The sequence below is a fragment of the Rattus rattus genome, chromosome 6 (genome assembly GCF_011064425.1).
Source record: "Rattus rattus isolate New Zealand chromosome 6, Rrattus_CSIRO_v1, whole genome shotgun sequence".
Lineage (NCBI taxonomy): Eukaryota > Metazoa > Chordata > Mammalia > Rodentia > Muridae > Rattus > Rattus rattus.
The window spans coordinates 108394332-108418490 of record NC_046159.1 but is presented as its reverse complement, the minus strand read 5'-3'; the positions used below and the strand labels follow the sequence as shown (position 1 = coordinate 108418490).

General features: G+C 44.5%; 1 protein-coding gene across 1 annotated transcript in view; it reads right to left on the bottom strand.

The window, feature by feature from the left end:
- The window catches only part of LOC116904421 (protein SOGA3-like), a 35543-nt gene that overhangs the window by 5686 nt on the left and 5698 nt on the right, over positions 1-24159 (bottom strand). The window contains exon 3 of the mRNA XM_032907261.1: positions 10372-10443. Coding sequence (XP_032763152.1) covers positions 10374-10443 — 70 coding nt within the window. The 3' untranslated portion in view covers positions 10372-10373. The remainder of the gene's footprint in view (positions 1-10371; positions 10444-24159) is intronic.

The following is a 24159-nucleotide window of genomic DNA, read 5'->3' as shown; positions in this document are numbered from 1 at the left end:
TTCTTGAGCTAACTTCATATTTAAAAAATAGAACCTGACATAGGTAGAACAGAAAAAGACATGGTTAGAGTCGTTAAAAAAATCAACAAATTCAGTTTAACTGTTAAATGAAGTATTTCCTTTAACAGCTAGAAAATGCAACACTGCTCATTATTTAATGATACAACAGAATTAAGAGAGTTAAAAAGTGAGTGGCTGGAGAAAACAGCTCAGTCGTAAGAGCACAAGGACCTGAGTTCAGATCTGACATGGTAGCCAGTCATGTCTACAGCCCCAGGACTTGCAGAACAGGGAGGGCAAGGAGTGAGGGCAGACCCCTGAGGCTTCTGGCCCATCCCACCATACTGTAAGCTTCAGAAGATCCTGTTTAAAAAAACAGGTTGGAGAGAGACGGGGGTGGGGGTGGGGGGAAAGCCTGATGTCAATATCTGGCCTCTACATGCGCACACACATACAAACATATGGATGCATCTCCTAGACATACACAAAAATATACAGATGAAAAGCAAAAGTGTGAACTACAACTGAGAGATAACTTTCTATAGAAACTGTTAGGATGAGATGTAAGCCCATCAATGTTCCTGGATATAAAATCAATATAGAAAAGATAGTGACTCATGATTCTTACTAAAAGCCATTTCATAGAATAGGAACAGCCTTCACTTAACATGTCGGTTTGAACTACACGCGTTCTAAGAATAAGGGAACAAGTCTTCAAGAGCTTTACAGGGAAAATTACAAAGTGGGCAAGTGAAGAAACCTACTCTTTGTGGGTGAAAGAGTAAAAGTCCCTGGTTTGAACCTGGACTCTACAGTGTCCCTCAAGGGCCATGGTAAATCCAGCTAAAAATCCTTTAAAGTCGGGGGGGGGTGCACAAGAAAGCCTTTAATACCTTGAAGAGAAGTTAAGTAAGATGGCTCCCAGGAATTACAGATTCATATTAAATAATGATAAGATGTTAAGGACAAATAAAACGCCAGAGAACCCAATAAAGTTCATTACCTTAAAATTTTCTCTGTATCTGTTTTGCATGTTCAGGTACGTGTTTGTGTGTAGGCTGGTCAAGGGGTATGGAGGGCACAGGACAACTTCCAGTGTCATTCCTGGACTCTCCAAGGAGGCTGCCTGGCCAGCAAGCCCTGGGAATCTGCCTGGGTCCACCTCCCAAGGGCTGGGACTACAAGCCTACCCCACCATCCTGGCCTTAGTTCTGGGAACTGAATTCAAGCCTTGCTAAGCACTTTATCAAGGCCTGTCAGAAATATGGATGCAGAGGAGGTGGGGGAAGGCAGAGAGGGAAGGAGGAGAGCTGTAAGGAAAGGAAGGAGGGTAGGGATGGGGAGAAAGGAGGAGGTTACAGGGAAGCCACCCAGAGGATGTGCTAGTGTCAAGAAAGTGGTTGTCCTGTTTACTATTACACTTGGTTCTAGCAGAAAACACAGGAAATAAGAGACCAGCTGTCCATAAGCAACAGCACACAATCAGAATGTCTATACAGAGAAATGGCAAACACATAAAATCAATGTAGTGTGGATTAAACTCTACAGAGTTCAGGGGCCCAGGGTAAGAGAGGTAAACTGAATAGGGGGCCAACTCTGAAATAATCATAATCATGACATGAAATGTAGATTTACCTTTAAAAGCAAAGAAGTAAAATATTCAGGGGGAAGGGTATGCATGTTTATCAGTTAGAGTCGGGGGAACTGAACAAATGCACAGCCACATAGAAATGCCTCAGCATCCAGCATCTACCTAGCAGGTCCTGGAGGCCAAAGACACTCAACAACCATGTTTTGAAGTAATGACTTAATGGAAGACACAAAGGCTTGAGTCTGAAATAATATTTGATAGTTAACTAGAATGTTAATTACAATGCCTATGGCCAGAACTACTTTCTTTTCTTTGAAAGCTATTTGTTTTCAATTAACATAATGGGCTGGAGGAATATAATGTTTGTTCCATCAGCCACACAACAACTGTGCATAAGAATCAGGACCTGTATCCAGAGTTCACCGCAGACGCCTGGCGCATCCGAGGAAGCACCGGCAGTACCACGCCAAGAAGTGGGGGTTATCCTAACCAGAAATGCTCGGGTCCTCACACTCACAATGCTGCTGCCAATTCAGACGGTTCACTGGACTCTGCGATGCCAACCTCTTTAAACTAGCTCATCTGCATAGTGCTGGTCCCCTAGGGTTGGCCTGTTGCTCTTTCCCTCCTGATGAGAAATCTGTGTGCAGTCAGGCCTCTGTGGCCTCCTAGTGCTGACCATGGAGAACAGCAGCCTCTGTCCTTCTGCAGTTCTGCAGCCAATGCTCTACTAAAACAGTGGGAGCAGACTCCAGTCCTTTGCTCTTCTTCCACACAGGTAATGCCATGCCCCAGAATAACGTCTCGGACGCTGCTGGGCCACACCAAGCCGAGGCAGACAAGGAAGAATCACGTCATGAGCGTCCCCACTGGCACTTCCCGCCAGGACGATACCTAACTAACGTCAAGGATTCTTTCTGGTTTTTTTTTTTTTTTTTTGGTTCTTTTTTCGGAGCTGGGGACCGAACCCAGGGCCTTGAGCTTCCTAGGTAAGCGCTCTACCACTGAGCTAAATCCCAACCCCTCTTTCTGTTTTCTGTTTGCTTCAAACAAGATTTTAATTAGCGTTTGTTCTTGTCTTGTGTATGATTTTGTCTTTACTGAAATCCTAGAAAATTCGCCCACTATATTTTCCTATGACAAAACACTATCAAAAGTAATTAATACTTGTGCCTTGCAGAGCACGCACGCTTGACTGAGCTCTGGCAAACCACGACCCTGAGCCACACACAGAGGATTCGACTTCCAGCCAGACCCTCAGGCCAACAAGCTTTCTCGGAGGCCACAAAGACACCACAGCTACCTGGGAAAGACCGCCAGCGGAGAGAAAGGCCAAGTGCTGGCTACCAACTGCTACCCCGAATGACTGGTCAACACAAAACATCAGTGTCTGTTTCACAGGACCGCAAATAACATTTTAGACATAGGAAGTTAAGTCTGGAGACGAGTTCGAGAATAAGTAAGGTGTTAGTTAAGTTCACTTAGATAAACGAGTCCCCCCAAATAATCATTAATTAGAAACAAAACAAAGTCATGATGGAAAAGAAAAGCTATTCTCCATCGTCCGTCTCCACTGCAGATCCTACCGCTGGGCTGTGGACAATGTGCTCCACTACAATGTAAATGCCGGGCGTTGTGCAGAGTTTTATTATCATGGAACCCAGAAAGTGATGGGGTTGCACACAGGGTGGGGTGTGCAGCCACGGTCCATCCTGCCGTGAGAAATCAGTCAGTGGGTATCTGATGAGTTGGTACATACAAAGTAGCCAGGGTGCCACTTGGCAGACAGCAATTACCTATCACCTTACAGAACACACTGCCTGTCAATGCCTGATGTCAAAGCTGAGGCAAAGCCCTTACATCACACTTGTGAAACAATCATGTGACTTTCATAAACAAACAAAAATGATTTTATGTGTATGTTCAAATCGTCACGTAAACAGACAAAAACCAACTCCGTGTGTGTTTAAATGTACCAAAAAAACTGGAGAGGAAAAATCTATTCCAATTATTTTCTCTTCCCTTGTTCTTTTTCCACTTGTTAATATTTGCTTTGTTTTGAGCGTAGTCCCTTTAAATATATTTAGGAAATGAAGCATGAGTAGAAGGGAACTTACTGATTTACCAGAAAGTAAAATGTGATAGCCAGACAGTGGCAGGAGAATGTTTGAGTTCCAGGACAGCCAGGGCTGTCTTCAAAAACTAAAAGAACAGATGAGGGGAGGATAAGGAAAATGTGTACTGTCAGAAACAAGTTATCTACCACTAGATGGCACTATACTGGGCAATTTTAGAAAATATTGCATTATGAAATTCAAACTGTCAAATTACAAGAACATTTTTCAGGAGGCAGGATATGATCAAATCAGTCCTGTTTTTTTTTTTGTGTGTGCCATTTAAGCTATTTCGCCATTTCAAAAGAAAACAGGGATACTGAGAGAAAACAATAATATAATCAAGTTAAATATTTGATAACTAATTTGATATACCAACAACTTTTCTGATTTTTTAAACAGAAATAATTCTACCTCTCTTTCCCACTTCTCAAAACAGCAATGAAGTACAGAAATGTATTTCACTGCACAAATGGGGGACAAAGCGGGGGAGGGAGTTGTGCTGCAATCTATCAGCTTGGTTAAAGGGAACTACATTTCCCAGAATCCCCTTCCATATATGACTCTAGGCCAAGGTCAGTTAAGTATGCTTAGCAAGTTGATTTCTACTACTTCTTTCTAACCTGTCAAATTATATTTAGTAGTTTTACTCACTTTTACTTAAACTTTCAAATTTTTGTAAGCCAGGCAAAGGTGACAGTCAACTATCAACATGGCTCCTGAAGTAGACCAGGGCATACCAGACCTAGAGAGGTTCAACTAACTGATCAGCAGCTGTTCATCACCAGACTGGATGAGGTGAGTTACTGTCATTTCTGGATCGGTCTAATCCGCCCCTCTAACTTCAAATAAAACGCAAAGTATAACTACTTATCTGTTTCTGGGACACACAAGGTCAGGTTCTTGCTCTGCCTCTGTTTTACCGGGTGGCCTCTGGCCGTGCCATCCAACTTTTATGTCTTAACAATGAGCTTCCAACTAAGTCACTCACTCTCCCTGGGCTCCTAGAACAGCACTGAGGTCACAGATGTGCTACTGGTTTTGTTTGAACAAAGGACTTGTATGCACTGGGGTTTCTGAGCCCTTTACAGCCACTGTTTGCTTTAGGCCTCTAGCACCCTATGACAAGGTACAGCTTCCTGTTGGCACATGGAGATCCTTTTAAGGTCCAGGGCAGCAGAGAACCTCTTTCAAAGTTAAACAATGGGACGTGTCAGCACCAGGATCTGAAACTGCAGCCCCAGAGGGAGCTCTCAAACACCACATGACAGAGCTTTCCCACCTGACCCATTCAGTCAGACTGCGTAAGAGGAAAGCCTGTGTCTTCTTTCTCAGTGGTACGGTGCGTGTGTCTGCGAAAGCCAGAGGTCAGCCTCAAATGTCCTTCCTCGATCACCAACCACCTTGTTTTTTGAAATAAAGTCTTTTATTGGTCTGGAGCTTACTAAGGAAGTAGGCTGGTTAGCCAGTGAAGCTCATGGGTCTACTAGTCTCCACCTCTACTGCCGGGACTCTAAGAGTGGAATACCACCGCTACCACATCCAATTGGTTACATGACTGCTGGGTATTCAACTCAGATCCTTGTGTCTGTTCAGCAAGGTCTCTACCAGTTTATCTGCAGAGCACAGCAATCCAGATTTCTGCATATGCACTGCCCACCCCAAGCATATAATAAAACCTTATGTAAGCATCGACTGCCTGTGTTTAGCACATGACTAAATACATTGATTTGAACATTAGCCGACATATGACCTTCTCTCAGAACTATGCCTTCTCCGATGGAAACTACAAAGCCGTCTAGGTTTCATAAGAGAATGCAGACAATGAAGACCAAAATCGGTGCTGAAGAAAACTGGATAGAGTGCCTGAAACCCATGGACCACAGAGCTGTGGTAGGCTGCAAGATCCCAGCTATCCTGTATGAGACACACCTAATAACTCAACAGCTGCAAACACTCCATTTTGCCTATCACACTGGCCTCCCACCCACAGTGACTGTGTCATCTTCAGTTCTGGCCCTCCTGACCCACTGTGGTTAAGGGAACCAAACCAGCCCGCTGTGAGAGATGCCGATTCAAAACTTTATCTACACACAAAGGCTGTGTAAAATACAACACCGTCCTGCCCGCCTAGGGACCGCCTCACGCTTGGGTTCTGTCACCCTATCTTAATTAAATACACGGGAAACCAAAGCTATGAAGACATTTTCTGCTCTCTTGGCTGCTATTAAGAAATACCTACTCGGTGCTGTGCAGTAAGTAACAGACTGAGGATTTGTTTGAACACAGCAAAAAACTCACTGCCATGCATCTCTGAATACAAGTCCTGTCCATTTGGATGTGTTTAAGCACAGTAATCTCATAGTATTCAATTATCAAGACAGGCCTAATATATAAAGGGCTCTTCTGAGCTCCTCTGGCAGGCAATCCCCAGGAGTAAGTCCATCTCCACTATAGCAAGGCTGAGTGATTCTCAAGTCTGGGGTAGAAAAAAATCCTTTTCCTGTCGGGCCCCTGTCTAGAACTTGCTGGTTCAAAGCCTTCTCCCTACAGCTGCTGGCCCAGCACCGAAACACTCAGTGTCCTCCTCCTGCAACCCTCCCCTTGCCAGAGTGTATTCCTGTCCTCACTCCTCTTCTCCTCAGTATGGACTGTCGATACTCGCTGAAAACTCAGTTTTTCCTGCCCAGAATCACCCGCTCGCCTGACTCAGACAGTCGTACAAGCTGCACGCTATAAAAATACCCTCTGCCGTAGCACGCGCGCCCTTCGTTCCCTCACACTTGGACACAGCAGCAGCACTTCTGCACCGCTTGGCTTTAGTCAAACGTCATTCTTTGTCTACGACTTTGAAGAGGAGAGATATGTTCAGAGACTTGAGCTTAATCAGCTGCTGCTGTAGCCACCAGCAGAGACAGTTGTTTTATACTAGCTCTTTCAAATGCTATGCAGTCTCCACAAGACAGCCTACTTTAAATCAGGGTCTGTGTCTGCTAGTCACTTTAGAAATGGAAATACACAGTCCACTGACAGGTAAGAAATTCCACAGTCTCCACCTTCAGTGGAGAGAAAACCCCGTCTGTCCTCCATGACTGCCTGGAGGGAACCGGAGGACACTCGACCTCCCTCGGGTGGTCTTCCAGTCATCTTCACCTTTACAGCAGGCCAACACCGGATCCCCTGGACGGTCCAGAGAACCGAGGCAAGACTGAACCTGGCTGCTGGAAGCCTCCCTCCTTTTATCTCCTTCCAAACAGGGCTTATGAGAACAACTCTAAAAACAGCATGAGCTTCAGACCATGGCTTTCTCTGAAAACTGGTCACGGGATGCCCATAAAACTCCACCAGCAGGCCTCTCGCAGGTTCCAAAGCCACACACTGAACAGAGACAAGCACACAAAGCCAGCTGCAAACTACACCAAAGGCCCGGATTCCGCCCAGAGGCTGTGGGGGAGCATGAATGGTTCTGGGTACGCTACAGGCTCACCCACACAGCAGCCTTGACTTCCATGGTCATCTCTCTTAGATCTTCAAAGAGAAACGATGTTCACTGACACAATATATAGGAATCTAGAAAAAAGGGGAGTTTTTTTTTTTTTTTCTTCTTTCTTTCCAAAAAGTAGCCTTCCAACACTGCAATTCTCAGATTATACTTTTGGCTTGAAACATAGATTACTTGAATACTATTTGGTTAGTAAAGAACCTTAAATGTGTATGTGCATGTGTGCGTGCATACGTAAGCACATGCGCGTGATGTCTACTGTTTAGTGCCATGAGGAGCTAGATCCGTTTGTTGGACAACAGGAAAGCCTTAAACTTAAGACTGTGAGACTGCAGGCTGGAGGCAGGACAGTGAATTCTAGGCTAATGCAGGCAGTGTAACAATTATCTGTTCCAAAGCCCACCAAGGTGATTTCTGACACCTGCTACAGCACAGGTGAACCTTGAAGCCCATCCAGGGGGTCCGGTTTTGGCCTACTGTAAAGTGAAATTAGCCTATCACAAAAGGGCAGACGTTATCTGACTGATCCTAAGGGGGAGCTGCTTAGTTGCACACAGTGTCACCACAGGAGATGGATGAGGTGATGTAACCGAGACCACCTGTGCATTTAAAGATAGAAAACACTGTATTTTAATGCCCGGTGAATAAAAAAGTCAGATGTTTATAAGAATCTTCTATTGTCTTGAAAAGCAATGATTTAAGAAAACAATTGTGATGTCATTCCAGCTCCCAGGCAAGAGGCTCCTAACTCGGGCCCCTTCAATGCCCTGCCTTCAACCTACGCCATGCTGTGGTCACTGCAAAGTAATCCATTCTCTCTCCTGTCCTTCTTCCTTCTAAATTCCTGCCATGGCTGTTCCAAGCAGTCACTATCTTTTCAAGTCCTCAAGCCAAGCTATACCATTCCTTAAAACTTTCAACAGTTCTCCACAGACAACAGGACATCAGCAGTCCAGGCAGGGCCCTCTTCAACCCCATCTCCCACCACTTTCCCAGCACCACCACCAGTCTCAAGCTCTGTAAGTCTCCGCCCCTACAGTGTGCCACATGGGAACACTTCCCTGTTCTCCCCAAGGTGAGGAGCAGCGACCTCGCTGAAGGACTGCAGACGGTCCTCAGGCCACCCAGACCACGGGCAAGTGAGCTGCAGTGTCCCTGACCAGCCTGGGCTCGAGATACAGTGTTCACCACATTACGCTACACTGCTTCTGGTGTCTGGTTCCCAACCCATCCCTGACACATCCACAGCACAACACTTCAGAAGCAGCTCTGTCAGACCAAAGACACCTCCCATCATGCACAGTCCACCTCTCTGGCCACAGATGAGCAGCCCTTGGTGTCACTGCTGCTCTGATGTAAGTAGGAGGGAAGGGCATGCACGCACTTGGGACACACACACACACACACACACACACACACACACACACACAAATGGAGGAGTGCTCAAGTGAGTCTGACTTGCTCCTTTCTTCAAAGGAAGATAGCAGTTTGGATAGCAAACTTGCAAATGAAATGTTAGTAACTTATGTCCTAGAAGCCCAGGGATAGAGAAGTTTGCAGAACATTCTGGAATCAGAGGAGCTTGAAGGATGACATTATTTCCTGAGTGTGTGGGAAACTGGGAATGGAGTAAGTGACCTAAGAAGTTTCTAGATCTGTTCATGTCCACAAAAGAATGTATAGAAAAAAAAAAAAAGAGAGAACAGGATGAGTAAGAACCAGGAATAGGGAGGGGAACCAAACACCGGAACTAGACGTTCTGTTGACTGCCAATGGTGAAAGAGGATGTCACATCTGTGCACCTCTCTAGCTCTTTAACACAAGAATGAGAATGTAGTGATCCGTAAGACACACTCTCACCCCCTTCTTTTCTATGTAAGGAAAACTAGGAACCACCATAGTTTGGAGTCTTGCAGGTTTGCAGCCTGCAACCCTTTCCATACACCTTCTGTCTGTACCATCTGGGTTACAAACAGTACGTCTGAGATCTCTGCTGTCTCTTCTCACACCCCAGCCCTTTTGATCTCTTCCCGTGCTCACCCCCAACACCTTCTGCAGAACTGGACTATTTCGTGTGGGGCTGCCAGTGTCTTAAAGCTGATACTGACCACAATCAAACTTTTTTTTTTTACTAAAAGGAACTTATCAACAATAGTTCCTTTATCGAAGCGTAAGCTATAAAGATTGCTCTGTGGGAGCAATGCTGTACATCTGTAAAGCTAGTACTGGGGAAATCAAAGAGGAGGATGCAGGAGGATGAAGTTCAACAAGGCTAGCCTCGGCTACACAGTGAGTTCAGGACAGCTTGGGCTGTGTAATATCCTATCTCAAAGCAACAGCAACAACATAAAATCTTTAATTTGGTACTAAGTAATTGTTGACACTTTGATTTAGTTTCTGTAAGTATTTAGTAGACCTAAGTAGTTTTCTTTAAAGAAAAACTGGAAAATAATTGCTGCATCACATGGTGAAGGAAACACACACACAATTTAGAGTACCTGGATGCATCACCTATCAAAGTTTATAAAAGCTCCTTGTTTCGTTTAACCTTAACTCTATTGAAATCTTAGAAGATGCCATGTTCCATTGGGAGAGTTACAAACTCTTTTCCTAATGTGAAAACTGAATATGTGTCATATAGATATACAGGCCTGGAAGATCATCAAGTATGATCTCAATTACCATTTTAATCGTGTTTGTTATGGATAAACTCCAAGTTTAGTTAGCAAGAGCAGTAAGAGAACCAGGCTTAATATAGGAGATAAAAATGAGAATGGCCCAATCTCTTATACAGGCATTAAAAAGCAAGACCATCAGGGAGGGGTGAGAGGAGCAGGGGCTGGTGAGAAGCCTAAGGGGTGAAGGTGTCTGCCTCAAAACCTGGGAAACGGGGCTGGGGATTTAGCTCAGTGGTAGAGCGCTACCTAGGAAGCAAGGCCCTGGGTTCGGTCCCCAGCTCCGAAAAAAAAGAACCAAAAAAAAAAAAAAACCTGGGAAACATCTGACTGACTTAGGAGAGAACCAACTGTCACAGTCGCCCTGACCCCGTGTGTGTGCTGTGCTGTGCCTAGTTGTTCACGGACACACATAATAAACATTTCAAGCACAGCCAGAGCAGAATGTAGAAGGGAAAAGAGGTAAGAAGGTAAACAGATTTCACTTACAGTTAAGAGATTCCCAAAGTGAGGCAAAACTCCTCCTGTAGAGGGCACCATCCCTGGGGTGCAATGGTGGTTCTAAAAGGAATCAAGAAGACATAGTATGTCAACTCCAAAGAAAGGAATTTCTGGAATGCCAGTCACTCTTCCTCCCAATCGTGAGCAAGAGAGCCACCAATGTAGATGTTATAATCCATTTTCCAAAACTGTTTTATTCCACTTAAAAACTGCTGTTTCCCTCGCAGTCTTACAGGCAAACACATTCATTTCGAACCCTAACACCTGAGGACTCTGGATCATTCCAGAGTCTCTCTCTCTTCCTGCCAGGAACATAGCTTGTTCTCCCTTCGCCAGCAGGCTGCAGACCTGGCTCACCTCTCTAAATCACAGCACAGGCCCAGGCCCTGGCCTGTCGGGCTCTGTTTTCAGCCCTTGACAGTGTAACTATCAGTGCTGGGCCTCTTTGGTGAGAGGTCTCAACTGGGACTCCTTAGGACTTGCCCACTGAGTGCCTAGAACCCAGCCAGCTTCCTTTCCCTCAGAGCTTGCTTTTCTTGCTTTTCTTCCTAGTTCTGACAAGCCTGGTCTCTCTTCCTTATCGTTTGCTCAACCTTCTGCTGCCTCCGCCCTTCCACCTGCTCTACTTCCCCCCTCACAGAGCCCTCGGTTGAATCTGTCCTCACTAGATGGCTCAGTGACTGCATGGGGTAGATCTCACTTCAATCTATATTCAACACTACAGCCGGCTTGATCTTCAGTAGATACCACAGAGGGGTGGGCGGGAGAGAAGCACATTTTTCCCTTTTGAAAATGTTAGCATCCCTCCTCTTCAGAACAGACAGGACAGTGTGTAGGTTTCACAATCTGTTCCCAGATTCTTCGACATTCCCCTTGAACACATGAAACTTAGTTCCCCTGCTCTTGAATGTGGGCTGACCTTACAGCTTGTTTCTAAAGAATAGAATGTGGAGACAGAGAGACAGTGAACGGCTTCCAAAGGGAAAGTCAAAAGGCACTGAGGCACCACCTTGGTCCCCTGGATCACTTGATCTGGAGGTGAAGCCGCCAGGGCTTATGGGCACTCTACTCTGTGGAGAGACTCACAGGGAAAACTGAGGTCTCCAGGGGCCACCAGCACCAGGAAATGCACCACCACAGAAGAGGACTGGAACCTAATATTTCAACTTCAGTACAAGAAGAGACCTTGATCCTGAACCCCAACCCCAGTACACAATTCGAGAAAACCAGCTTTTGCTGTGGACTCCAGTCTGTGGATTTGAGGGTGATTTGTTACCTTGCCAGGAGATCAAACCTCAAGTGTTTCTTCAGGACTCTCCTCAAAGCCATCCATCACCTGCTGTCCTTTCCTTAGTTTTGCATACAGATACCATTTTAGTCTAGGCCATCACTGTCACTGGCAAAGCAAGGTCAATGTAACCTATGCCATTAGCACACCAAACCACTTCCAGCACTTTCTTTTGGGAGGCGGAGGATAGCAAAACAAACAAGATCTCACCATGTAGCCCTTGGCTGACCTAGAATTTGCTGTTCTGACCAAGTTGACTTCAAATTCACTGAGGTCCACCTGTTCCTGTCCCCCGAGGGCTAGGATTGAAGGTGTGTATCCCTAGACCCAGTGACTCTCTTTGGGGCTCAATTCAAGGTCTACATTCATGGGAACTTTACATACTTTCTAATGTATGCAAATGTCGTTTCCAAGACTGTGTTGTAGTTATTCAAGGCCAACATTGTGACTTCTGCTACTTTTTTATTTGTAGTACTCCGGTACTGATCCCAGGGTCACAACAGGCAAGCACTGAGTTACTAAGTTACAGCCCCAGCCACTTCTGCCCATGCTCATGAACACACACCCGGCTTTTAGAGCAGAAGTGTCTTTCATGGCTTTTTTCCTTTAAAGAAGTTTGGAGATCTAGTAACAATGCACATATGCAATAAAGTTTGCATGACTCTGTCAAATGGTTTGAGAAGATTACTTGGCAGCATTTATTACCTCCAAAACCCAGATGGTTTATGAATAAGCAATTCCAATTCTAGCTGCTTAGACGAGGGAAAAATTAAAAGTAACAAGCATATATCAACAGAGGCAAAGTTAAATTAAATTAGGACATGGCAGACTACTCTGGATCCATTTTACAAAATAAAATAGGTCAACATGTACTGACCTGCTCCACGGAATATTAAGTGGAAAAAATGCAATTTTCATAATAAGAAGTGTGTAAAACCCATCATAGGAAAACTTTAAAACATCCCAAAAGAGGCACAAATGAAAACTCAACCAAATAAAATCCCTTATATTTTCTGATATAGAACAAACTAACATCATTAAAATGTCAGTTCACCGTAAGTTAAAAAAAAAAAAATCAATGTAAGCTTCACAGATATACCCAGTTTTTAAGTGGATGAGATAAGGGAATTTCATACTGAAAAATGAGCAGAAGAGCCAGGGAAACTCTGAGGTTTTAGAGGGGAGGACGATGGTTCTTCCAGGTGATCTATTCTAACATGAAGCCTACATCATGGAGAGTGCTATTCAGACAGATCAGACAGACAGACAGACCAAGGAATCCACACACCAAAGTAAAGAGCGGGCTCAAGGAGACATGCCGCCTTGTGCAAACTAAAGGAGATGTGAAAAGCACTGGACAAAGACTGACTTTAAGAAACGGTGTTAAAGACACTGGAGAGCCATTTGGAGAGAGAGAGATATTTAGCTCTGTACCTCAGATCACACACAAGAATAAGCTGTGTCAGGTCCTGGAGGGGACCTGGCGTGTCCTCTGACGCTGCTGTGGGGATGTCCTACTGGCGTGTCCTCTGACATTGCTGGTGGGACAGGTGAACTAGGACTCCATCAGTAAGTTTGACTACAGATTATTTTTCAAACCTTGAGAAGCTAGTATGGTGGCTCACAGAGGTCATCTCAGTACTTGGAAGACTGAGGCAGGAGGACTGCCAGAAGCTGAGGAGAATCATAGCGAGTCCCAGTCCGGCCAGGGCTAGACTGAGACCTTGTCTCAAAAGCAAACAAACAAAAAAGAGACCCATCAATTGAAATGAAAAAAACAGTACAGCCAAAACCAAAACATTTTAAATTTTACTTAGAAATAAGATGGTAATAAAATCTAACAAAGATTATTCCATGAACTTGCTCTTTTATTTGAAAAAGTGGAGGAAAAACTGACAGACAAGACAGACACAGAGAGAGAAAAGCTGGCCTCAACCTTTGTATCAAGTTCAACCTTATCAGGGGTGACACCACATGCCTCCAGTGTGATACAGTGAGGGTATGACGTCCCTAGGGTGACACGTCTACAAAAGCACAAAACCTCAACATCACAAGAGGAAACATCAGACAAACCAAATGGAAGGAACTTCTCCACAGTGAGTGGCCAGTATTCTTCAAACATGGCCATGGCAGCAAGCACACTGGGATAGGAGGATAAAGCAGAGGGAGGGGTTTGCAGGAGAGGTGTCTAACCCAAAGGATGTCTCCAAAAGCATATGAAAACAATGACTTTAATGAGAGCTACTCTACTATGGGGATCATGTTTACCTCAGAGACACAGGATGCCAAACAAAAAGCCCAGTGCTCAAGTGTGGGACACCTCCCCTCAAACTTGTGGTTGGAGATTTCTGGAAATCCCCAAAACAGTACAGACTATTATTATTGTTGCTCTCGGTTGCCTAACAAAACTACACAGTAAGGCCTCACTGCTGAAGACCATTGCTGAAGGTACCACATATACTGGTTATAGGATATGGAGTAACCAAAGTGGGTACTGACCAGGAAGCATCCTTCCTCAAACACAGTAACAGGGTCCTATGCAGACTGCCAGGGGGAAAGCCATCAACAGTCTTACCTTGCTGTGAATCCTATGAACTATAGTAACAACTGACACTTCAAGACATGCCTATGAATGCAACAGATGTTAGGGAAGTGACTAACTGCTTTCTGATTACATTGAAAGTCCATTCCAAAGAAGTCAATATATACCTGGTTAACTATAAATCTAGCCAAGAGGCCAAGACTGGAGAGCTCGCAGGCCCTGGGGGTTAGCCTACTATAATTACTTTGCTATATGGGCAGGGTATAAAACTGCCCTATGACTTATCTGCTTATAGATTAGTCTGCTTATAGCAGCTTTGAGAAGCTATGTACAGTTGAAAGCTTCTGGGGAAGGGAGAATCAGTTTCCTTAAAGGGACTATCTTTTCACAGGTCAACTGCAATCCAGATGGCTCCACAGCCAGAATGTCAAAGGGTTATTGAATTAACCCCAAATAAAAGGACATGAAAAGTGAGAAGTGGGTAGGGAAGTGAGAATGGATCTGGAAGAAGTCAAGGTTAAGAACTGAGGATGGATATGATCAAAATTCACTGCATGAAATTATTTTTAAAGTACACACCCACCCTTCCTCCTTCCCGCCCTCCCTGGTAGATAGCCACATCTGCTGTTATTTCCCAACTTAATTGTATGTTCTGGGGTTTTAGTGAGAGCCAGAGCAGGAGGATGTGCAGTACACAAAGGCCATCTGGATCGGACATGGGCACTGTACTCACAGACTCGCTGAAGCTGTGGCTGCTTACACAAGACCCCAAACAATCCAGCCTCTCAGTTTTCCATCATGGCTAGAAGAGGGGTCCACCACAGACCACCACAAAGCTCCTCTCCTCCTGTCTTTGTAAGTACAGTGCAGACTGAGCACTAGGAGTGACTAAACAGTAACACTGGCCGCCTTCAAGAGTAGAGGCATTTAAGAATCATTAACTTTGTTTTAACATGAAAACACAAAATTCTGGCTAAATTAATTCTGATGTTAGTTCCTTTTATTCAACATGCTCAAAGTGTTAATAAAGGGGGGCTGGAGAGATGGCTCAGCAGTTTAGAGCACTGACTGCTCTTCCAGAGGTCCTGAGTTCAATTCCCAGCAATCACATGGTGGCTCTCAACCATCCATCTATAAGGTGATCTGATGCCCTCATCTGGACTCCAGATGTATATGCAGCAAAGCACTAGTACATTAAATGAAAAATAAAATGTTAATAAAGGCGAGTGTTACTAAAGTTATCTTGGAGACTGGACATCAGTTGCTCATCCTATAATTATGATTGCCCTTGGTAGATGCTGAAGTCTACTAACCATGTGGCCTAGCATTTGCATGTATTCTCTGCACATCTCCTGACATACCTTAAATACCTTCAGACTTATAACACAGTGCAATGCACACGGCATATAAACAGTCCTCTGCACTGTTCAGGGAATGCCGACATGTTCAGTACAGATCAGTACAAATGCCAAGATTTTTTTCTCCAACTATTTCTACTGCTTGGTTGATTCCATAGATGTGCAACTTAAAAAAAAATCTATCATTCAAGATAATCACGTTGCTATCACATGGAAATAATTAATAGCATTGATAATAGAAACACAATGTAGTAGGGCACATGACTGTAATCACAACAGTCAGAAAACTGAGGCAGGAGGATTAAGATCCCAACCTGGGCTACATATAAGACTCTTAAAAAAACAAACAAACAAAAAAAAAAAACCAAAAAAACCCCTAAGTGTAAATATTACTGCTAAGTGAATATTTACTTTTACATATTCATTTTTCCATAGTTTTTTTTTTTTTTAAGTTACTGTCTGACTTTAGACCTTTATTTTTTTGTTGTTAGATTCAACCAAAGTAAATTACGGGACACAAAGAGAATTTTCCCTACAGACTGAATACTTTGCCACCCACCCTACACCAATTCATTTACTGAAATACTACTACTCCTTAGTCAGGACTGGGAGGCGAGAGCTTTAGAAATAATCTTAGGAGGCGAGGAGGGTGGGGCACTCATGGATGGAATTAGCGAGCTTTTAAAACACACAGAGAAGAGATCTGGGCTGAGACAGAAGACTGCCGGGAATTAGAGGCCAACCTGAGCTATCACATGGCAAGGCCTAGCTCAACAAATCACAGGCCGCACAGAGCTGCTTCCTCCCTGACACACTGAGGCTACGGCAAGAAGGCGTCACTATGAGCCAGGAGCTGGTCTTCGTCCGACAAGAATCTGACAGTCTCTTCATCTTGGGCTTCCAGAACTGTGAGACATAAACCATGGCTGCCTATGTGCCTGCGCCTGCTGTGTGGCACTGCTACCAGCAGCCTGGGTGGGTATCGCTTCCTTCAGAAAGTAAAACCTAAAAGGGCTTTCCCTCCATTTGCCCCCATGCCTCTTTCTCATTTCCTTCTGGCAAGAGAACAGTGTCCTCCATCCTGCCAACCAAGACTTGCTAAGAATGGAGAAAGGCCTAGACAGCGACCGTCATGAGCTCCAATCCCCTCAGCTTTTCTCTGACACTTTCGCGAAAGCTCCTCTTCCCTCACCCCTTACAGATTGTTCCAGATCGTTGGGCTTCCCTCGGCCCAACTGCCAGGTCCTCCTCCCAGGAGCCACGGAGCCTATTCTCCAACCCCAAACAAAGCAACTCTCAGTTGCAAACAGCAAAATTCCCATAAATTTATGTAACGCTGGTCTCTCAAACTCTTAAAGAATAAAAACTGAAAAGTGCGCCCACCCCTTAAAAACTGGCCTTGAGTGTTACTACCGGAGGGCTCCTTCTACCAGATTTGAAATTTGGAAGATCTGGCCTTGAATGAGTATCCGTGCCAGTTAGCTGAGATGCCAAGCACTGGTCTAGGGGCCTGAGGAGGCCCCGGTTCGACAGAAACTGTAGCAAAGAACAAAGTACAACAAACTACATCCCAGACCTGGGAGGGGCCCTCCTCGGTAATTCCGCTCCAAAGACCAATCTCCCCACCTGGTAACTAGGTATCTAAGTCAAAGCTCAGGCTGCTTAGCCAATTTTCCTTCCAAGTCACCTGAGTTTTTGATAGAGGAATATTGTTTGCCTGTTGTCGTCAATTATGCTACTAGCCAGCTATGTCATTTTAGGCCAACTCTGTGATGCAGGACTAACCGGACTGCATCTCATTAACTCTGGAGGTCATAACAGCTAGACTGTGTGCTCATCCAACAGTGGTGTTCTACACAATTTGACTGTTACGCTCTTCATACCAAACATAATTTAAGCAATTTAATAACACTGCTTGAACCCAAACAGTATTTTTGTTCAACAAATTTGTTAAACGGTCCTGAAATCTGTTACTTAAAAGACAGCTTAAATTCTAGCAAGTCTTCAAAAGCATGCCTCTGAATTCTATCTGAACGCCTCCTGAAGAGCAAAGGGCATATTTCACACGTACTTTCCAACCAACCAGGAAGTAACCTATTATCAACCAATTAAAATTTCAGAAATACTTCCTGTTCATTACTATCCATCAGCGTTTATAGACTAAAACATCCTAACATTAGAGTCAAAGTTGTCCTCAGCTTTAGATGGTCATCAGTTGGGGTGGGGCCAGGGGATGACATGGGAACTTCCAGAATGTTTCTGGGAAATTTGTTTTGTGGGGAATTGAACCCAGGGTCTCGTGAGTGCGAGGCAAACACTCTTCCAACTGAGCTATTATGTCTTCAGTCCTGGAAAGAGCACACAGGACAGGAAAGACAGAGAGACAGAATAGAACCCACACCAAAAAGAAAAACTTGGAAAACTGAAAGAAGGGAGAGACAGAAAGAATGGGGGAGGAGCAAAATTGAGAAGGCCAGAGCCACAGCCTACCAGCATCCCACAAGTCTCCCAAGGCACATTCCAGACACAGCCAAAGCCTTCGCCTGTTTCCTTTTGGAACAGAAAGTGTAACCAACCAGAGTTGTGTTTACTTTTAGTTAAGCCTTCCATACTGAAGACTAGGAGGACTCTACAGATGAACAGTCACTCACGTCCACAACCTCAGACATCTGAGGGGGCATTGGTGGCCTGCAATGTCCATGAGTGAGGAACCTTGCCCGAAATGAAGAGCTCTTACTTCAGAGAGTGCCACCGTATGTTGTTAGCAAGTGTTACATAAACTTTTGCGATCAATCGCAGGTCTGTTCTTAGATCAAGTGATTCCTCCAACACCAACAAAACACAGCAGGCATTTCTAGTCGACTCTTGGGATGTTGCTGTGGCTTTCTTCAAGAACGCAGGACAGCTTTCTGGGTTAATGACCCAGGGTCACTTGGACAGAGGCTGTGCCTCATGTCACCACCTTGCCCCCAACAGAGGAACTAATACATTCCACATCTGTTATCAGGAAGACCATTAAAGACAATGGAAACCAAGTTTGCTGATTAGAATCCCAAATGATCTTTTTGGCTTTTGTAGCGCTGGACTGAACCCAAGGCCCACACTTATGCAAAGCTCTCCCACCCAGCAGTACCCCCAGCCCTGATCCTGTATTTTTAAAAGTTCTGGTCTTGAAAGTATTATGCAGATGATATGAAATGACTAACTAGGACGCTGGTTCATTAAGCCAAAGAAGTCCTTGTGCACATGGCTCATTAGACAGTCACAAAGATGGGTGGCCATGAGCAGAGCCCTTGGGTCCTCTTCCAGAACTAAATTGGCAGCAGGAAGAATCCCAACTCGGAACTCCCTAAAAGTAGGGACAAGGAGGGATTTGGGCATACTTAAAAGGACAGGCACAGTAATGTCCCACAAAGCAAAGGCATACGGTATAAATTTCAAAGATGAAATCCAAAAGAGTCATGAATGACCTTTAAAAATGTTTCACTTCTTCCTATCAAAACATAAGCGTTTTCATGCAGTAAGTACTTTTTAAAAAATATGGTGCCACCATGACCACCATGATGCTCTCTGACAGACTTTATATACACCATAAAATTCTGAAGCTAAAAAAAAAAGGAAAGAAAGAGAGAAAGAAGAAAGAAAAAAAGAAAAAAAGAAAAAGAAAGAAAAGGCAAAGCTAAAGGAACATAAACAATTCTGAGACCAAGGTGGTTAGGTGATTGATTAATCAGCCTTAACTATGCTCACTGGGAATCATCTCAGGCTTTTAACATGGACGGTATGTGCACTAAGTGTGAGCCACCATACACAACCAGCAAGCGCCAGCAAGCGCCAGCAAGCGCCAACGGCCTTGACCACAGACGGATAAGCAGCCTGGTGTAGTTGTGAACAAAGAGACTGCTCACTGGCAAGAGTTCCCTGAAAACAGGACACAAGCGCTCAAGGTCACGCACAAGTTATGCACAACCTGAGTGCAAAAGACGTTAACAGAAACGCTGAGCTGACCCCAGAAACTCCCTCATTGGTTCGAATACACAGGAAAGGCTGTCTTTAGAAGCCACTCCTCTTGGGAGCCACAGAGTAGCAGAAATCTTCCAAATCCTGATAGGTGACCTTTCCTGGCTACAGGATTCAACTTCCTCTGCCAGGACACTGCAAATGGCCCACTGTGTAGAGGGTGCCCTTGGGACCCACTCAAACCCCAGTGGGAGGGAAAGGGGGAGGGCCAAATGGATGCAATTTCGAGGAAGAGGTGGGAAAAATGATGGAGCCATAACAATTCTTTTGTCACAGAGCCTGTATTAAATAGTATGAAATTATAGGAAAACTACAAAATTCAGAGAGCTAAATTCAGAATGTGAATAAGGTTATGGCCAATATGATCAAGTGTTCGAACCACAGCAATGACTAAACTCATTTAAGGGATTTTTGGATTCTCTCCCCTTCTCTCCAGGAAACAACACCCCTGTGAGGATCTGTAACTCTAGCACTGTACGAATAAACTCCATACAGCAGCTGGGGGCCCGGAAACCCTTTGTGCACCCAAACTCTCACAAAGGAACAGAGTAAGAGGTGGTTTTTTTCCAGGGCCCCAAAGCTAAGGGGAGCAAGTGTGAGCGCAGCCCTAAGCAACCACACATCACTATTACAGTGATGGCCAGTCAGCCATCATTGAGATGGCTACGTCTCAATGCTCAAACTAAGACCAGCCAGAGCACGGAAAGAGGACAGACAGGGAAAGAAGACTGTGGAGACAGACTCATGAAGATCCACACGGAGGCGTTGGCCAACCACACCCAGTGTGAAAGGCTGCATGCAGGGCCACGACAGAATCCTCACAGCCTGGAGTAAAAGGAACGGAGAGAAAATGAGTCCGATGCTCCCGTATAGAAGAAAAAGCAGTTAACTGTCTTAGCCTTTCAATGCTGTGACCCTTTAGTACACCGCCTCAAGTTGTGGTGAACCCCCACCATTATTTTACTGCTACTTCTTAACTTCAGTTTTGCTGCCATGAATCTTAATGTAAATATGTGTGTTGTCCTATGATCCTAGGTGACCCCTGGGAAAGGATTGTTCAACAATCCTCAAGGGGGCCATTGAAAACTGCTCTGGGGAGGGGGGAGGAGCACTTAAGGAAGGACCAGGAGAAGAATCTACAGCAGGCATGGCTACTGACTCTCTGGGTCCCAGCACACTCAGTCCGCCCATCCCAGAAATTAAAATTATATCACAAACTTTAAGAGTTAGCCGTGTATAGCGGTTTGTGCTTTTAATTCCTGCACTGGGGAGCCCGAGACAGGAGGGGGATGGCTGTAGAATTTAAGGGTGGCTTGGGCTACATAGGTGAGTTCAAAGACTTCTTGGCTACAGCATGAGACCCTGTCGCAAAATAAAAATAAAATCTAGGGATTGGGGGTTTAGCTCAGTGGTAGAGCGCTTGCCTAGCAAGCGCAAGGCCCTGGGTTCGGTCCCCAGTTCTGAAAAAAAGAAAAGAAAAAAAATAAATAATAAAAAATAAAATCTAAAGATTCAAATAAATATAACTGCACCTCGATGCCCAGTGTCAAACACTGACATGTTTTTGTCAAAAATCAAAAACGACTGTAGATCTCAGTAGCACGTCTTTTCGAGATAGCAGATTCAAGCCTAGAGCTCTATTTATGAAAGTCTAAAGTCAGTCACGTGCATGGAAAATCAGCTCTAAGAGTCTAAGTTTCAGTATTTCCTAAGAACAGTTACAAAATATAAAATTTCAAGATAAAACTAAGTTTCATACAGAGGAGCCAGTCTGGAGGCTGCAGAGTGCTCTGGCCCACACAAATCCATCAGACACACTTCGGAAGAAGTAATAATCCTGCCTTCCAGAAATCTGATTTAAACATGCTAATGATTATCAAAGCCATCTAAACGTGTAAGCACTGACTCTGAGCAGAGCAGAACTATGAAGAAAGTCTGACATGAGTTAAATAACAGGAGTTAAGTCACAGAAAATGAAAGCTCACGACCATTATTTCCTGACAGAGAATACTGTGCTTGCTATAATTAGTCTTGTTAATAAGTCTTAAAGTGTTTTAAAATCTTAAAAGATCTCTTCATTGCCACCAGTCCTTCCTCTCTACAGAGCCCATTGGATTTCTCTCTCAGAGAAGGCTGTGCAGACTTCAAGTGGGAATCACTTTCCACTGAACTCCCTTGCTTTGGAATAGGCTGTGAAGTCTTACCTCAGCTTATTTCAGACAGACTCACCTGATCAGCATTTAGTGGGCCTCCAGAGCTCCCATCCTCTTAGAATCTACATCAGAGCATCCCACGGAGCCCCAAGTACACCATGATGTCTGCTGTAAGACAAAGCCCTGTTATCCCTGACTGACCCCTTGTCATCAGATACCGCTGGCCTCGCCGCAGAACTGCTACTGCACCTGCAGCCTGTTACCTACAGGCTGACAGTGCTCTGACTTCCTACGTATCCTACACACACACCATGAGAATCTCATTCCCGAACACGCCTTCTTCCCTGAGTCCACTGTTCTCAGGGGACCTGTGTCACTGCTATCCCTGTCCAGTACAGACTCAAAGCTATATAATCTCAACCAGAAAGCAGTTCTGTGTGATAGACCTACTTTTTTTCAGTGAGCCCCCACTACTGCTTTGCAACTGCTCTGCTGCTCTATCTTAAAAGACATTTGCTGGACTGGAGATGACTCCGTGGCTAAGAGTACTGCCTGCTCCTCCAGGGGATGGAGGTCCCATTTCCAGCACCCACGTGGTGGCTCACAATCATCTGTAACTACAGTTGCTTGGCACACTCTGGCTTCTGACACCCTCTTCTGGCTTCCTCAGGAACTGTCAAACATACACTGACAAACGTGCAGGAAAAATACCCACACAGGGTTTTTGGGTTTTGTTTGTTTGTTTGTTTTTTTTTAAGGTTAAATCAGAAGCTCATAATTGTGACATTTACCATCAGAAAAACATGATCTAAGTAGCCCTTGCTGTGTAGACCAGGCTGGTCTCAAACTCACCTGCTTCTGCTTTCAAAGTGCTGAGATTAAAGACATGGGCCACTAGACCTGGCTATTTTAATGCATCTTTACTGAGAATCCTCTGGTTCCTCAGGAATATCTAATCTGAGTTTGAATAGACCCAAGGTTTTCAGAAAACGTGGAAATTTGTCAGAGTTATAATCATGACCATATGGCAATTTTTAAATGTCATGATGGAGAAATCAAGCAATGGTAAGGGTTTCGATGTAAGCAGTGTGTGTGTGTGTGTGTGTGTGTGTAAAATCTACAAAGAGCTAAGAAAATAAAGTTACCTAATTTCACATGTAGTCCTTTGAGCATCGCAACCAGTAATCCTGGGAATCCAGTTTACATTAGTGAGCCTACCCTAGGCCTACCTAGTGAGGTCTGGGAAGCCAGCCGTGTGTGTTCTAACAAGCAAGCCCTCAGTAGTTGGGAGAACCCTGGGTCCGCTGTAACCAACTCCACAAAGAACCAAAGCCAATCATTTCCTCCTATTCATTTGTGTTTGTTTTTGAGACAGTCTCACTACGTAGGTTAGCCTTGAACTTGTGATCTTCCTGCCAACATGGTCACTGGAAACATACCCAGCCCCCTTAAATTCATATGAACTTAGTGGCCCTGGTCACTCACTGGCAACAGTTCTGTGTAAGCCAAGGTTCTTTCACACTGCATCTGAATCCAATCAGTCCTATGAGCCCTCAGAGGCGAAATGCATCTTGATTCTGCATCGTCAATCTAACAGCATTACCAGATATGTAGACAGGCAAATGTAAAGTTACTTATACTTAGTAATTTATATTGAATACCTAAAAAGCAGCCTACACATGGCTGACCTCTGAACACGTGAAGTATCAAAGGCTTCCTTTCATTTGTTTGGCTAGGTTCACTTCTGTTGCTATCAGTAGTGTTTGGTTATGTCTTAGGGTTCTGTGTTTGGTTTTGTTTCTAAGGCGACAGGAGGAATTACTGGAACACTCAGTTGACAGTTTGAGGAGCTTACATTTATTTATGTATTGTTATTTGTACCCATCAAAAAAGATTCCACCAGGCGTGGTGATGCACACCTTTGATCCCAACACTCCGGAGGCTAAGGCAGACCAGTCTGGTTTACATAGTGAGTTCCACAGGGCTCACGGTCAGACCTTGTATAGAGACAGGGGTGGTTGGAGATTCACTCCAGAATTATTTCAAAATCAGGCACAGAAATTCCTTAAGAAAAGGGTTGCCTATCCTTTCCTAAGTTCACATTTCACACTGGAATATTCATGACTTTTGATTTTGTTTTGAGGGACAGACAGGTTTCCATTTCCCTGTGTTTTATTTTATAGTAAAATTGGTTTTCACTATGGAATATGCAGTGGGGTAGAATGACAGGTCCCAACATCAGTAGTTCTAGAAGCTGTGGAAAGTGCAGGCTTAAAACTCAGGTATACGGGGCTGGAGAGATGCTCACAGTTAAGAGCCCCGACTGCTCTTCTAAAGGTCCTGAGTTCAATTCCCAGCAACCACATGGTGGCTCACAAACATCTGTAATGGGATCTGATGCCCTCTTCTGGTGTG